General features: G+C 42.6%; 1 protein-coding gene across 1 annotated transcript in view; it reads left to right on the plus strand.

Annotated features, from left to right (window-relative positions):
- SMARCA1 (SNF2 related chromatin remodeling ATPase 1) overlaps positions 1–16,378 on the plus strand; it is a 373,846-nt gene that overhangs the window by 287,987 nt on the left and 69,481 nt on the right. Inside the window, exons 21-22 of the mRNA XM_082262882.1 lie at positions 1,166–1,284; positions 11,411–11,623. Coding sequence (XP_082119008.1) covers positions 1,166–1,284; positions 11,411–11,623 — 332 coding nt within the window. The remainder of the gene's footprint in view (positions 1–1,165; positions 1,285–11,410; positions 11,624–16,378) is intronic.

Below are 16,378 nucleotides of genomic sequence, written 5' to 3' on the forward strand. Positions count from 1 at the left end.
TACACGGGAAATCACTGACTTGTAGCTAAGGAATACTTGCAGCTTTATTTGCTCATGGGTTCATATACTAGTAAGAGAAATGTCAAAAATGGGTGGTGCGCTTTATCAATAAATGTGAATGCATAAACTGTGCATGAAAATGAATGTGCAAATCAATATACAAACATATATGGCACATATAATGAAATCAAAGTCCCAAAGTTTTCTTGTTGAAAATCCAAATGAATATTCAGTGACTGATGTAAACTGGTGGTGACAAATCAAAGGTAACAGTGATTCCCTCCACCAGTGTGAATTCCTCCTTACCGGACGGATAGAATAAGTGCTCCTCTATACATATATAAACATTAGATGTCTGTGCTCAAGCCCAAAAAAACGATCCGTGCTCACCACCGTGCATGCTTATAAGCCTGCTTGGCCCCTTACCAGATCGATATGGAAAAGCACTTTGCCACAACCTCCTGGACCGCAATGGCTGTCTCTCAGAATGTCCAAGCAACCGTAGGGAGGACTCAGCAGGAAGATGGTATCATCCAACAATTGCATGTAAGAGAATGACCGCTATAGTGCATTACCTTTTAAAAACTATTTATTAAAAGAAAGATACACTTACAAGTATGCGGATTAGACACAGCGAATAAATGTAGAGGAGCGATGAGGAATTCTAATGAGCCCGGGTCCGGCTGCAGCTCAGATCCCGAGCGACGTCGTGACGGCACACCTCCTGTCTCCTAAGACATTTCACATTATTTTTCTGGTAGCAGCTTATCACAGACCTAGCGCACTTTCTTTTTTCACAACTAGTAAGAGAAGAAACAACTTCAGTCTGGCTTAAATGTCAGCAGTCATGCATAGATACTATTGTGGAGCTGCTGTTGCTGAGATGGTAAAGAATAAATAATTAAGCAGAATGTTTTGGCTTGGAGAGAGATCTATGTATTTTATTGGAAGAGAGAGCAAACAGAGAAACTTTTAGTAAAGACAAGCAATGCAGGATTAGAGTCCAACAGAGAAGCCTAGGAACATTTTGTTTTAAGTAAGGTTTTACTGAACTTCATTACAGGGAGTAGTGTACCTGAGTGGGGAACTGTTAAAAAAGGAAGTATACTTGATACTTTACTTCATAAATGTATTACTTAGTAAATAAGGATTTGTTTGTTTTCAGCTGTGTTCTGGGAACGTTGCAATGAATTACAGGACATTGAAAAAATTATGGCTCAGATTGAACGAGGTGAAGCAAGGATCCAAAGAAGAATCAGCATCAAAAAAGCATTGGATGCAAAAGTAAAATGATTTTAAACTATTTTGTGTACCAGATGTGTCCCATTTACTTGCATCAGCTATATTTTCCTATTGTCCATGTACACTACATATGAGCTTCTCCATAGAATATCAATGATCCCATTCCCCATAGAATATCAATGCTATTGTTCCACTCTTTTTGATTTAGGCCCGATTCACATTTGTGTGGTGCACTTTAGATGTGTTGCACCGTAGGTGCATTTTGCATACGTTTTAGGTGTGTTACCATTGAACTCTAAATACCTTGTGTTTTGATGAACATGCAACAGGCAGGATTCTTTTTTTTAATGCCCACACCACATAAAAACGAACAGGCTTTTGACAGAAAGTAAAACAGCTTCAACATGGGTGGAGTGTCCTATAGGCTTCTAATCCCCATCTGCATAAGCCGTTATCACTGATTTGAAAGCTTAATGAAAAATGGAATTGCTTTTCTGCACTGCCTAGTCCCACTTGCTGCTTATTTGTGCATTGGTTGACGTGCATTTTCTTGTTTAGGTGAATTACATAATATCCTGTAAAATAAAAAAAAAATAAAAAAACAAGCATATGGTGTAAATATGTGCAGCACATATGTACTGTACATTCATAAATATTGTAAAAACTCATAAATCATATAATATCTCTTAATATGTGTAAAAAACATACATATATTTATAAATAATAATAAACTCCATATATATGTGATCAAATAGTGTCCATAAAAAAGATATCCACATGCATAAAAATGCAAATAAAACAGTGTAATGCCAAAAGGTATAACAAATTATAAATTGAATTCTTGATCTAGTGTTAAACAAGGTGATCATATGGTTAAATAAGTGTCTATCAACGATGAGGTATGTCCTCAGTGATTTAACAAACCTAGTCCATAAGCAAATGTGCAAGTGAAAGAAAAATCCAAAAAAACATTGACTCGTGATAAGGAGTTCCAGTAGTGCTCAGAGGTCCATCACCACATCCCAGTGAAGTGAACACTCACCAGAGATGATAGTTGCCATTACATCAGCACAACCACCTGTAACTTTAGACCGGACATCCACTGGAAACATGGGGGTAGCACCTGATCTCCACATCAAAAGTCAATCCTCAGTAGCGTTAGCTGGATAAATAAAGCTCACCAGGAGTCCGTAAAGTGCTCTCATAGTTTAGTACTTAAAGAAGAGCTTCATTAAAACCAGCAACTTCCTTGAGTTCTCAACCACATGTGAAGCACTGTTTATGTTTGCACTATTTTCAAGTTCAGTATACTGCTTGTTTGTGAAAGCTGCCATCCAGATTTTATTAGATCATAGCGCAGAGACTTTTTCTGTTAACATGTATTAAAATGTCCACAAAAATTTCACTAATAGAGACACTTTGCAGTGCAGTGAAATGAAAAAGTAATGTGACTCTGGTGCTAGTCCTTCACCAATATGGAAGGTCCACTGGATGGTTATTAATAAATAACATTGTACAACATTCCAGTCTCATAGGAGGGGGAGTCCTAGTCAAAAGATGCTCACCACACGGAGCCCAAGAGGTAATATATAGTGTTGTATTTATTGTATAGATTTCTCCTTTACAACACAAGTAAAAACATTCACGTGATATATGCATACAAATATGTCCGGACTTACAGTTATGGCCACTGATCCTGAACTCAGAAGCAGCGGCGTAATTTCAGCATGTAAGGCCCAACCTAGTACATTTCGTGCAAACGCACGTCTTCATGGAATACATCCACCCATGAATGAATCCATACATATGCGCTGCACTCTGTTTTGATTTTTTATTGTTTACCAGGTTGGTCACCTTTTGGTGCTAGCAGCTCCATCCTCTAAGGGCTTCCTTGGATGAGTTCAAATAAGCTTCAATGGTAGTGATTTAGGGAGCAGGCTCAGAGCGCTATAGCTATAGTGCAAGAAGCAAGATATTGGCTGGAGAAGAGCAAAATAATCTTGCAAACAGACATGGCTTAGATAGGAAGTTCATGGGAGAAGCAAGGAGTTTAAAGTTCACCAGAAACCAGATATAAAGCAAGGTTGTTCAAGGAATCAGGCAGAGAACTGTCCAGCATCTAGTAAGTACTAGCACAGAACTGTCCAGCATCTAGCACAGTAAGAAGAGCCATAGAGGTCCTGGGTTTGAATCTGGATCCTGACAGTATTTCCTTTACCCATGATGGCCCATGGGTTTCTTAGGGTTAGGTTTGTGAGGAAACCTCTGATGGAATTCTCTTGTTGATCTAGGGGCATGAACGTTCTCCTCAGCTTCCCAATAATTTTCCTCTGGCACATATCTTTCCCATTGAACCAGATATTGTAATTTATTCCTAAAGATCCTGAAGTTAATAATTTTCTCAGCCACAAATTCTTCTTTTCCTTGCATCTCAAGAGGTGGAGGGGGTGGAAGAATTCTCCCAGAGAAAGGGATTTTATGAAATGGTTCGAGCAACGATATGTGAAAAACAGGCTGAATCTTCATACTGTCGGAAAGTTTTAAGTGAAAAGTGACTGTATTCATTTGAGCTGAAAACTGGAAAGGTTCCACAACTTTTGGCCCAGCTTTGCAGATGGAACACATACCTTTATTTATTTGGTAGATGACCAAACTTTGTTACCAAGGAAGGAATTTTGTGGGTCTGAGACAAATATACAAAAACGTTTTTTCTCTTTTGTTCACTGACAGACACAGCTTCAAGTCTTCAGGAGTAGAACTAGACAGAAACCTTTTTGGTTACGCCCCTGGGGCAGTCTCAGAGGGTACACCATCACTTCCTGCTGTAGGAATCCATTTTTTTCTGCCTAGTTAGGAGTGAGGAACAGGCTCTCTGCTGGGATCTGCGGTCCTGGCATTTTTTCCTTTTTAAATGGAATTTTTTACTTTTCTTTTTTTTCTGTGTGAACTACAATCAACTGTTCCTGTGTGAACTACAATCAACAGAGGGACTGGGCGACTCACTGGATATCCTAGATCCTTATGGTCTCCCCAGTCTGGCCTGCGAGTGCAACCCAACTTTTAGCTCCGTGCTAGGTTGGTCTGCGACCTAGCCCCACCGGACGGGGGCTGGCCGACGAGTGAAACACCTCGCGAGGTCGCATACCCCTGGTCAGGACAGTAGTCACGATCAGAGTCGCAGCCTACCTCAGGCCTCAGCACCCTCATTCCAAGATGGTGCGGTAAACTGCTGAGAGTAATGCCTGCCTGGTGACTGTGGTATGGTGAGTAATGTCCCCCGTCCTTTCTTACGGAATTGTTGGCGTGGTTGTGGGCCCTTCCTGGGGATGGTAGGCCCCCCTGTGTCCTTCCTCGCAATCATACCTTTCCCCCTCCTTAGCGGGGTATCTCCTGTGTAGGTGCCCTCATCTGCCCCTGTCCCCTCCCCTGGCCCCCTCTGGGGTTAATGGGTGCTTTTGGGTGGGGGGGCTTGTATGGTGCTGGGCCGGAGAAGTAGTAGGTGATGCCGACGCCGCCCCCCTGCTGGGTCTGTCCATACCTGGGTGCTGCGGGGGGGGGGGGGGGTTCCCTGGGGGGTCCCCTCCTGGGGTCTGTGTGCTTTCTATGGGTCCAGTGGGGTCCGGTATCCTGTGCAGCGCCACCATTTTGCCATGTATTCAGTATTCCCGGCTTCGGCAGCCATGTTTGTGTAGTCCAGCGGCCATGTTTTTGTTTTCCCCATTAACGGCGGCCATTTTCTTGTAGTCTAATGCGGTGCTGGGCTGCGGGGGCCTCTAGTGTCAGGTCGGCATTTCCTCTTCCTCTTTCTAGCAGTGTGTCAGACAGTTTTTAAACTCTCCAGCTCAGGTGGTGAGTTCCTGGGGTACACTATCCTTCCTCTGCTGTATACAGCGCCGCTGGTGCCGCAGGGTTTCGATGACGGCGGTGATCCTTGGCCACAAGATCTGGTTGAAGCACTGGTCAGCTGACCAGGCTTCTAAAAAGGTTCCTTTTGCAGGTGACCATTTGTTCGGTTCCTCTATGGAAGAGATTATTAAGGGCCTTATGGGAGGCAAGAGTACATTGCTTCTGCTAAGGGCAAGGAACCTCGCTGTAAGCGTGGTCCTTTCTTTTTGGCTCACAAGCTGCCCTTTCGTCCGTCTGGATCGCAGGAAAAGGGCCCGAGATCCACCCGTAACTTTGCGGGAGGCTCCAAGAGACTGTGGAATGGTAAGTCCAGAGCGGGCACTTGTGGCTCCGCAGACAAGCCTTCCCCAGCCTGAAGGGGCCCCCTCACCCGCGTCTGAGGTGGGGGGAATGTCTTTTTTCCAGATCCGTGGACTTTGCTCATTCAATACAAATGAGTCCACGATCTGATTTGGTTCAAAATCGAGTTTCAGTCCTTGCCTCCGGCAAAGGTTCTTTCCTTCAAACTTACGACTGTCTCCAGAGTGGCTACAGGGCCTCTGCAGAGCAGTGCAGGACCTGTTAGCACAAGACGTTATTGTGCCGGTTCCAGAGTCAGAACCTTTCCAAGGTTTTTATTCAAATCTGTTTACAGTTCCCAGGAAGGAAGACAAGGTTCGTCCGATCTTGGATCTCAAGGCTCTGAACCACTTTGTGCTGGAATGGAGTCCATCTGCACTGTAGTAGCTTTCCTTCATCAAGAAGATCTACTGGCCTCTATCGATCTCAATGACGCTTACCTTTATATTCCAGCATATGTCAGGCATCAGCGTTTTCTTTGTTTTGCCATGGGCGATGAGCACTTTCAATTTGTGGCGTTACCCTTTGGTCTCGCCTCAGCTCCTCTGGTGTTCACAAAGGTTTTGGCCCCAGTGTTGGCCTTGCTACGGCAGAAGGGAATTGCGGTACTTGGTTACCTGGATGATCTGCTTCTACGTGCAGAGTCTTCCCCCGCTCTAGAAGCCGACTTGGACATTACGATGCAAACTCTGCAGGAGTTCGGGTGGACACAGATTTTTAAGAAATTGGCACTGTCTTTGTCCACAAAGCTGGACTACTTAGGTCTGATGCTGGACTCAGTGTCAGCCCGGGTGTTTCTTCCCTAGTCAAAACTTCTGAAACTACAGAATGCGGTTGGGCTCCTGTTGTCCATCCGTCAATCATTACTCAGGACTTGCATGCAAGTGCTGAGTCTGATGGTCTCCACCTTCGAGGCGGTTCCCTTTGCGCAGTTCCACACCAGACCTTTGCAAAAGGAGATTCTGATCAAATGGAACAAGGATCCGCTGTCATTGGACAATCTGATCCTGTTGAGTCGGGGTTCAAGGGAGTCTCTCCTATGGTGATCCGCTTCCCGGCCCTGCATCTGGGAAAATCCTTTCTTCCCCTGTATTGGACTGTAATCACCATGAATGACAGTCTGTCCGGATAGGGAGATGTCTTGGGAGTGTGTTTTGCCCAAGGTGTCTGGGCTCAGGAGGAGTCCAGGTTGCCGATCAACATACTGGAAATTCGGGCAATCATGTTTTGTCTGTCTCAATTGACGGATCGTCTGCAGGGACGCCCTGTACGGATACAATTGGACAATGCGATGGCTGTGTCATATGTCAATCATCAAGGGGGCACAAAGAGTGCCCTGGTGGCCCGGGAAGTGGCCAGCATCTTGAGGTGGGCAGAACAATATGTTTCGGCCCTCTCTGCTGTGCACATTCTTGGAGTAGAGAATTGGCAAGCAGACTATCTCAGTTGGCAGACGTTGGATCCGGGAGAATGGTCTCTTCACCCGGAGGTATTTCATCAACTGTGTCTTCGGTGGGGGACCCTCTGGCTGACGCCGCAGACGCCCTGGTGGCCCCTTGGGGTCAGCATCGTCTAATTTCCTCCTTTCCTCCAATACAACTTCTGTCGAGGCTGCTACGCAGAATCGGGTAGAAGGAATTCCAGTCATTCTGGTGGCAGGGGCAGGCCGCGCCTGGTGCGACCATTTCCAAGTGGATCAAGCAGATGGTGGTGCAGGCCTCTTCTAGTAAGTGTCAGGTTCCTCCTTTCCCTGTTAAAGCGCATTCTACGAGGGCGCTTAGTGCTTCCTGAGCCATCTGTCATCAGGTGTCAGTGGTTCAGGTGTGTAAGGCGGCTACGTGGTCGTCTGTACACACATTTACAAAGTTTTATAAGGTGGATGTACTTACATCTTCGGATGCAGCGTTTGGCCGCAAAGTTTTACAGGCTGCGGTTGCAGAGGCTTCCGCTTCTTGAGGGTGCAATTTTTTCCTGGTGGTGAGCTCCAGTTGTTCCTAGTTGAGCTCCTGTTGTTACCTGGTTGGCTTTGTTTAGCCTTGTTGGGAATGCTGTGTTTTTATCCCACCCCTCATGTTGACACTGCTTTGGGACATCCCAATGGTCTGAAGACTTGAAGCTGTGTCTGTCAGTGAACAAAAGAGAAAACTGAATCTTTGTCTTGCCATAGAATCCTTTTCTCTGAGATTCACTGATGGACACAGCACCCGCCCCTCTGCTGGAGTTGAGTTATATGTTCTTCTGACACTGCTTGTTACAAACTGGAGTCCTACAGTAGGAAGTGATGGTGTACCCGCTGGGACTGTCCCAGGGGCATAACCAAAAAGGTTTACGCCTAGTCCTACTCCCGAAGAGAGACAGCATTATGCCCAATGGCCTGAAGACTTGAAGCTGTGTCTGTCAGTGAACCTTTAGAGAAAAGGATTTTACGGTAAGACAAAAATCCAGTTTTTCTTTTTATTAAATTATACAAATCTTATTCTAAATCAAAATGAATATAAATATTTGTTTAAAACCACCAACAATTTCTTGCGGTCATGATGTATGTACAGTGGTTTCTGCTCAACATGTTTTACCAGAAATATGGCTTCTTCAGTGGACTCATGAAACCCTGTACAGAGTATCACAATAAATGAATGAGAAAATATATTATAGATTCCATTTGGTAAACAATTAGGTACAAACATTTACTAAATGCATGGAAAGTGCCAGATAACATCCTACAGTGCATCCGTAAAGTATTCACGGCACTGTACTTTTTCCACATTTGTTGTGTTACAGCCTTATTCCAAAGTGGATAAAATTCATTATTTTCCTCAAAATTCTTCAAACAATACCTCATAATGACAATGTGAAAGAAGTTTGTTTGAAGTCTTTGCAAATTTATTAAAAATAAAAAAATGAAAAAAAAAAATCAAATGTTCATAAGTATTCACAGCCTTTTCTCAATACTTTGTGTGAAGGGGGGTATTTCCCTTCCCTCCAATAGGCTCTCAGAGCTCTCTTTACTGAGCTCTGAAGAGTGTAACTTCAGTTCTCCATCCATGTTTTTTCTGAATTCTCACACAAGCTTTAAAAATTCTGGACTTTGAATGGATGTAGAGAAGAAAAGACTTCAGATAAACAGGTACCAGTTATGGAGGATGATTTGTTTCTTCTCTGTGCATCACCTGAAGCCAGTCACTTCACTGGGTAACACTGGGTTCACTGGGTATGTCTCCTTGCTTTATTTTGCTGAGAAATCACTTTGAAAAACACCCCTCAGCATTTCTAGTTGTGGCCATCTTGAGAAGGGGCAGATGATTCATGTAACATTTACTTCCTGAAATTCATCTGCCCTTAGCTAAGGCATGCATACAGGAGGGTGTGCTTAGCTGTAAAAACCCCTCCTTCCCTCATAAAGATTTCTGGGATTTATGAAATCATTTGCCTAATCCCGACAACCAGGAAGTGACTGAAGAAATCTAAAAAAAAAGTTTAAAACAAGTAAATATGATATACTTTCCTATCTATTTACTAATGCCAGCAACATAAGCATTAAAATAGTCAATGTTGACTAGAGTGGGGTACACACTAGTAGAGGTAGTGGTAAAATCGTACGATTTTTGGCTGGTGTGTACACAACTTTCAGCAGCCAATGCCGACATTTTCAACGGAAAAAAACGGAGGGATAAACACCAAAATTTTTATCGTCCCACCCCAGCACGACCAATTTTCGTTTAATGTGTATGCAGTACGTCTGCGAAAAATCGGATACAAAATGCCGAGCATGATCTGAAGTTGCTGACGACCCGGAAGTCTAGGAACAAACGTCCCAAAAAAAAAATAAAAAATCGGACTAGAAATTTTATGCACTGTCAACTAAACGGTTATGACCGCTGAGCACGAAAGAGAAAAATCGGAGGATATTTCGTCAAATTCTCGTCAAGTATGTACGAGCTTTAAGGGAGTTAAGTTTTACTCTAATCTTTTGAAGACAGTGGAAACATGCTTCTGATGCACCTCTAGTTTATCAGAAAAGATAAGAGTATCATCCAGGTTTCCAATAACAAACTGGTCCAACAGACCTGCAGGACATCACGTTGAAAAGTTGCAGGAGCGTTGCAAAAGCTAAAAGGCATGACTAAAGACTCAAAATGTACATATCTAATTTCAAAAGCAGTTTTTTTTTTTTTTTTTCGTCATGCAGACAAGGTTAGATGCCCCATAAGTCTAGTTTGGTAAATACTTTAACAGAGTGGAGTCTTTAAAACATTTATAATAATAATGTCATGAATTAGGGGTATGGGTAGCGATTCTTAATAGAGATTTTATTGAAATCCCTGTAGTCAGTGCATGGACGAAAAGTGGAGTCCTTCTTTTCAACAATAAACAGGGCTGCCCCCGCAGGACATTGAGTGTCTCATAAAGCTCTTCTCTAAATTCTCATCAAGCATCTCTGAGCCCCTTTAATTCAGGTTCTGACAGAAATTTAATAAAACTAAAATGTATTCCTGCCACTGGGGACAATTCAGTAAGTCATGCAGGCGATGAGGAGGTAGCTGATCAGCATTCTTTTTATTACAAACGTCCTGGAACTTGTGGTACTGTGGAGGCAGGTTGTCATACAATTGGGTAGTCAACTTATGATTCCTAATCACTGAAGAACTTGTTTGACAATGTTCTCTACAAAGTTCCTTTCAATGGTGGTATGTAAAACTTAAAGTCCATATCCCCCTAGTTAATGGAGGGATTGAGGACAGAAAACCAAGGAATGCCCAGTATGACAATCAGCTGAAAGCTAAAAGTCTCACGATGATTGGCCTTCATTTCAAGAGTTCAGGAGTAACAAATCCTGAAGATAAAGGTGAACCATCAACATTCTCCATTACAATAGGGGCAGCTTTATTTTTCATTTGAATAGTATTGCTTTGGGCAAATTCTATGTCAATAAAGTTCCCCCAGGCCCAGAGTCCAGCTTAGCAGATCAAGAAATTTCACAGCCCTCTAGGATAAGTTTATTAGGGATGCCAAAATAAGAATACACTTTATTTTCTTCATGAATCAATGGTGATACAGACTGAGTAATGGAGTTTATTTGTTTAGGCATAATATCAGTTGCAGCAATTGGTATTTTAAAAGAGAATAAAAGAGAAGTATGGGAATACTTTTTTTTTTTTTTTTTTTTTTTTTAATCATACTTACTGAGTTGGATACAGCATCAGTCCTCCGCAGGCGCTAACACTGAGATCCGGGCAATTAAATGCCACCGATCACTGGGTTCTTACAGCTCCCTGAGCAGAGAGCTATTGTCAGTCAGCAGCTCTCTACTCTGCCCCCCTCCCCCAAAGGCTGGGCTGTGGAGGGGGCAAGAGTGGTCGGCTCTGGCTCTCAGTGACTCGCTGAGCCAGGTGCCAGCCCAGGTCCACATGGTCTCGATCTTGCCCAAGCCTGACTTCAGCCGACAGTGGGCTTCAGCCCGCTGTCTGCTGAAAACGGGTCACAGGAGTGCAGAACGAACTGCACTCCTGTGATCCACAGGGGAAGTACAGCAAAACAAGCTTTGACTGTACTTCTCCTTTAGCTTTGTTGGGACAGTTAACTGCCTAGTGCCCAGAGTCCCCACAAAATAGACATAAGTTCTCAGAATGTATTCTCACTATCTCCAAAGTAGAAATGGATATATAATAGCATAAACCTGCATAGCTTTGGGATTGTTAGAATCTGGAAAAACTTTTGGGCCCTTCTGAACCAACTGACTGGCATTGAAATGCATGCCACCAATATTTCCAAACATTCTTGGTTTCCAAGTAGTATTTACAATCCAACATCGGAATTCAGCTATGTACTCAGCAACAGAGCATCTTCCCCAAAAACGATGAGACTTTGCTTTGGTAGTAGAACATATCTTGATCTTATGGTAATTATACTGTTCTTCTGTTATTAGATCGCAAGGTACAAGGCTCCATTTCATCAACTAAGGATACAGTATGGAACAAACAAAGGCAAAAATTACACAGAAGAAGAGGACAGGTTTCTTATTTGCATGCTGCATAAAATGGGCTTTGACAAGGAAAATGTATATGAAGAATTGCGTCAGTGTGTGAGAAATGCTCCCCAATTCCGATTTGATTGGTTTATCAAGTCCAGAACTGCCATGGTATGTATATTTCATTAGTTATATGCATTTCCTGTTTATATATGCTTAATCACATGCTTCATACATGCAAGTTTATTAGGTCATACTGCATGCCTCTACAGATACTTACAGGAGATAACTGTGATTGTAGACAAGTATAATTAATTTACCTGTTAAGCAAATTTAAAGAAGAAAGCATAGATGGCTGCTCATGGGTGTTACAAGCTAACATAGAGCAAACAGATTTTTATTTTCATGTTTCTAGTGAAGCAGGGTCGAAGAAACAAGAAAAACATAAACGATCTTTAAACCAATGTAGTTTTTGACCTACTGTATATTATTTGATGATTAATGTGTATTTTTGGTGAGTTTAATAAAATTGAAAATGAGCTTTGCTTGTAATGGTAACTCTGCTCTGTTAGTTTCAGTAGAATACTGTACGTGTGTTCAAATGGCATGTATGCAGTAATGGCAGAAACACGGAAAGGTCTGTTAGCTAAATAATGACTCCAGTATTGAAATAGCTGTTTTGAGACAATTACAAATGCTGTCTATCATATAAATGTTGGCGCTGGTATCTATACTGGAGATTTGAAGACAATTGAATAGCTTTGTAAAGCTTAGTTTTGTAGGATTAAGTTGTCATCCCACCAAAAACTGGCAGATTTTACTTTGTCGGGCTGAATTGTCCTCTGGCTTCTCACATCTGAAAGACTCAAGTTGTGCGATCTACCCACTGGACTTCTCAACAGCTGTCTTCACATCATGTAGTCTTACTCTTTCTGTTACTTTTTTATTTAGGATTTGTGTCCAAGTGAAATGTGTAGGTACTGTCTGTTTTAGGCCAGTTTCACACTGGGGCGCTGCAGTTTGGCCACAGCGTGGGTATATGCACGTTGTACCCGCATTTCTGTCTGCAGAGTTCTATTCTGAAAGTGCACCAAAAATCCTGAGTACTGCATCTTTGGTGCGCTTTCAGAAAACGCAGCAAAATGTACGACCCAATCGAAGTTTATAGTACCGTGGCTAAAAACTAAGGTAAAACACACAAAAACTGTGCATACATCCGCACTATGGCCAGACTGCAGTGCACCAGTGTGAATCCAGCCTAAGGAGGCTGTGCTGTGTCTGCACTGACTCAATGAAGGTTTTTATTTGATTCTGTTAAGACACTTCACCATAACTGGCTTGCCTGTCATGATATGATTTTTCATTGGTCCTCAAGCCTACTCCATGAAAGCTTTGGTTCACATGTACTTCACACATGACGGCCAGAAACCTACAAAACTGTTTGGAAATGATGGCTCTATGCTTTTAGATCGTATTTGTGCTGCTCAGTTGGCCTAGGGACAAAAATGAATTATTTGTATGACAGCATCTGTTATATTTACAACCAGGAGTAAACCTCTTATTTTTGGGATTTGTTAGCCACTTGCTGACCGGGCCATAGTGGAATGATGGCTACAGCGCGGTCGGTTTATTTTGGGAGGACGAATAATGACAGGTTCATAGAATCGCGCTTCCCGCACGCCCCCTGGGGTGCACACACTGAAGTGTCCATGCTGGGTTCACCAGACCTGGCGCATCCCGGATCGCGGTAATAAGCTAATGACAGTGGCTCTTTACCTGGAGTGGTCAGTTGTCAACAGGCGCATGTCTGGTTCAGCTCCCTCCTCGCATGCTGTACACAGCAATCGGTACAGCATGCGAGGAGAAGAGGGAGACTGCAGCAGTGCTCATCTGTGCCTCATTCATGCTAATTCATGCCCATCTGTGCCTCAATCTTGTCCATCTGTGTCTCATTCAAGCCTATCTGTGCCTCACTAATGCACGTGTGCTTCATCCGTGCCTCATTCATGCCTATCTGTGCCACATCCATGCCTCATCCGTGCTCACCCATACCACATCAGTGCTCACCTGTGGCTCATCCATGCCACATCAGTGCTCATTCGTGCCTCATTCATGCCACATCAGTGCTTATCCGTGCCACATCAATGCTCATCCATGCCACATCAGTGCTCATCCATGCCTCATCCATGCCATATCAGTTCTCATCCATGCCACATCAGTGCTCATCCGTGCCACATCAGTGCTTATCTGTACCACATCAGTACTCATCCGTGCCACATCAGTGCTCATCTGTGCCACATCCATGCCACATCAGCACTCATCTGTGCCACATCCATTCTACATAAGTGCTCATCTGTGCCACATCCAAGCCACATTAGTGGTCATCCGTGCTACATCAGTGCTCATGTGTGCCACATACATGCCACATCAGTGCTCACCTGTGCCACATACATGCCACTTCAGTGCTCATCTGTGCCACATGCATGCCACATCAGTGCTCATCCATGCTACATCAGTGCTCATCTATGCCACATCAGTGCTCATCCATGCCACATCAGTACTCATCCATGCCACATCAGTGCTCATCTGTGCCTCTTCCATGCCACATCAGTGCTTATCCGTGCCATATCAGTGCTCATTCATGCCACATCAGTGCTATTACAGTGCTTAGCAGTGCCCTACAATACCTCACCAAAGTGTAATTGGTAGTCAGGAAATTAGATTTCTAATTTTATGTCCCTAGAGCACCTAACGGTGCTCCCTGCATGTCGGGCCTCTATATGTGGCTATGCTGTGTAAAAGTCCCACACATGTGGTATCGCCATATTCAGGAGGAGTAGCAGAATGAATTTTGGGGTGTCATTTTTGCTATGTGTTAGAAATATCTTATAAAAGGACAACTTTAAAAAAAGTTTCTTTCCATATTTTCCAAAAACTTGTGGAAAAAAATGACAGGTTCCAAAGACTCATAATGCCTCCTAGATTATGTTTTTGGGTGTTTGCTTTCCAAAATGGGGTCATTTTGTAGGCGTTCTCATTGTCCTGGTGCTCCAGGGCCTTCAAAAGTGTGATAGGTCATCCTGAAATTATATGTGTAATGTATGCTCCTAAAACACGTGGAGGTTCTACTTGGATGTTGGGCCTCTGTATGTGGCCAGGCTGTCAAAAGGTTTCATACATGTGGTATCGCCATACTCAGGAGGAGTAGCAAAACATATTTTGGGGTGTAGTTGCAAGTATGCCTATACAGTGTGTGAGAAATAACTTGGTATTATGACAGTTTTGTGAAAAAAGTCTTCATTTTGCAAAGAATTCTGGGAAAAACTTACAACTTCAAAAAACTCACCATGCCTCACTAAATACCTTGGAATGTCTACTTTCCAAAAAGGGGTCATTTGGGGGGTATTTGTACTTTCCTAGCTTATTAGTGTCTCAAGAAATGTGATAGGCCTTCAGTAGTTTATGTGTGATCAATTTTCAATGATTGGCACCATAGCTTGTAGACTCTATAACCTTTACAAAGACCAAATAATATATACTTATTTTGGTTATTTTTACCAAAGATATGTAGCAGTATAACTTTTGGCCAAAATTTATGAACAAAAATTACTAATTTGCTAAATTTTAAAACTGAAACTAAGAAAAATGCATTTTTTTTTTTTTACAAAAAATGTTGGTCTTTTTTCATTTATAACGCAAAAAATAAAAAACCCAGTGATGATTAAATACCACCAAAAGAAAGCTCTATTTGTGTGAAAAGGGACAACATTTTCATATGGGTACAGTGTTGCATGACTAAGGGATTGTCATTCAAATGTGAGAGCACTGAAAGCTGAAAATTGGCCTGGTTAGGAAGGGGGTATAAATGCCCAGTGGGTAAGTGGTTTAACATGCAGATATCTTCTGTGATAAGAAGTTTTTTTTAATTCACCCGTACTTAACACACCTCAGTGGAGCGCTGCGTAGTTCCTTTAAAAGGTAACTGGCTAATTGCACAAAATTTATTGTAATGTAGTGTTATTAAAAATGTCCTTTCTTTTTCAATCTGCTGTAATTGTCTGTCAAACACAATTCAATGTGACAACCTGGAGGCATTCTTTACACAGATGGTGTATGGAACACCCCCAGAAATGTAGTTTCCTGCATGTGTGATTGGCTCACTGATTTTTCCAGAAGTCTGCACTAAGATACAAAACTGATTTTGGACATCCTCGCATCCTCTGCAACAAAAATGTTGTTTTGGTGAGCTACTCCCAAAGGATCAATGATATCTAAAGGGATTCAGACCCTGACACTTTCCTCATTAGAGCTCTGAACTAGAAAGTGCAACAGCTGATCAATGATGAAAATGTCACTCCTATTCACATTGCACATGGACACTGACAAAGAAACTGCTATTTCTTCATAATAACAAAAGGTAGGAGACTGCAATATAGTTTGTTAAAATTGTACACTGATCACCCAGAGGAAAAAGTTTTTTTCTCAACAAAAAGAGTTAAGCCGGCCATACAGTACATAGATAAAATTTGTCCAATTCAGCGGGGACCAGATGAATTTGATCCATGTATAGGCAGGCTGATTGTACCCTAGTCGATCCATCGTTTCACTTGTGTACAACCAACCTGTTGGATTTTTTAAGCTTACGATTACTTCCAGCGGCTATATCTGCTAGCAGTAATTATTGTGTTTTGCTAGCTGGGACGGTCCCCCTCATGCCTCCACTGGCAGAACACAAAAACGCTGCGGGAGGAAGTCCCCCATCAACATAGTCAGTGTACCCATGGTGGAAAGAAAGAAAATCAAATTCTCTATGGGCTGCCTATCTCTCTAAGCTCTCTACTCCATAAATTGTCTGTTTTTTCTAATCTTCCACATTTTGCTGCATTTCCCCATCTAAAAAAACTAATTAGACCCTTCGTAATGTCC

This window comes from Pelophylax lessonae, assembly GCF_965119305.1.
Source record: "Pelophylax lessonae genome assembly, chromosome: 7".
In the NCBI taxonomy this organism is placed as follows: Eukaryota; Metazoa; Chordata; class Amphibia; order Anura; family Ranidae; genus Pelophylax; species Pelophylax lessonae.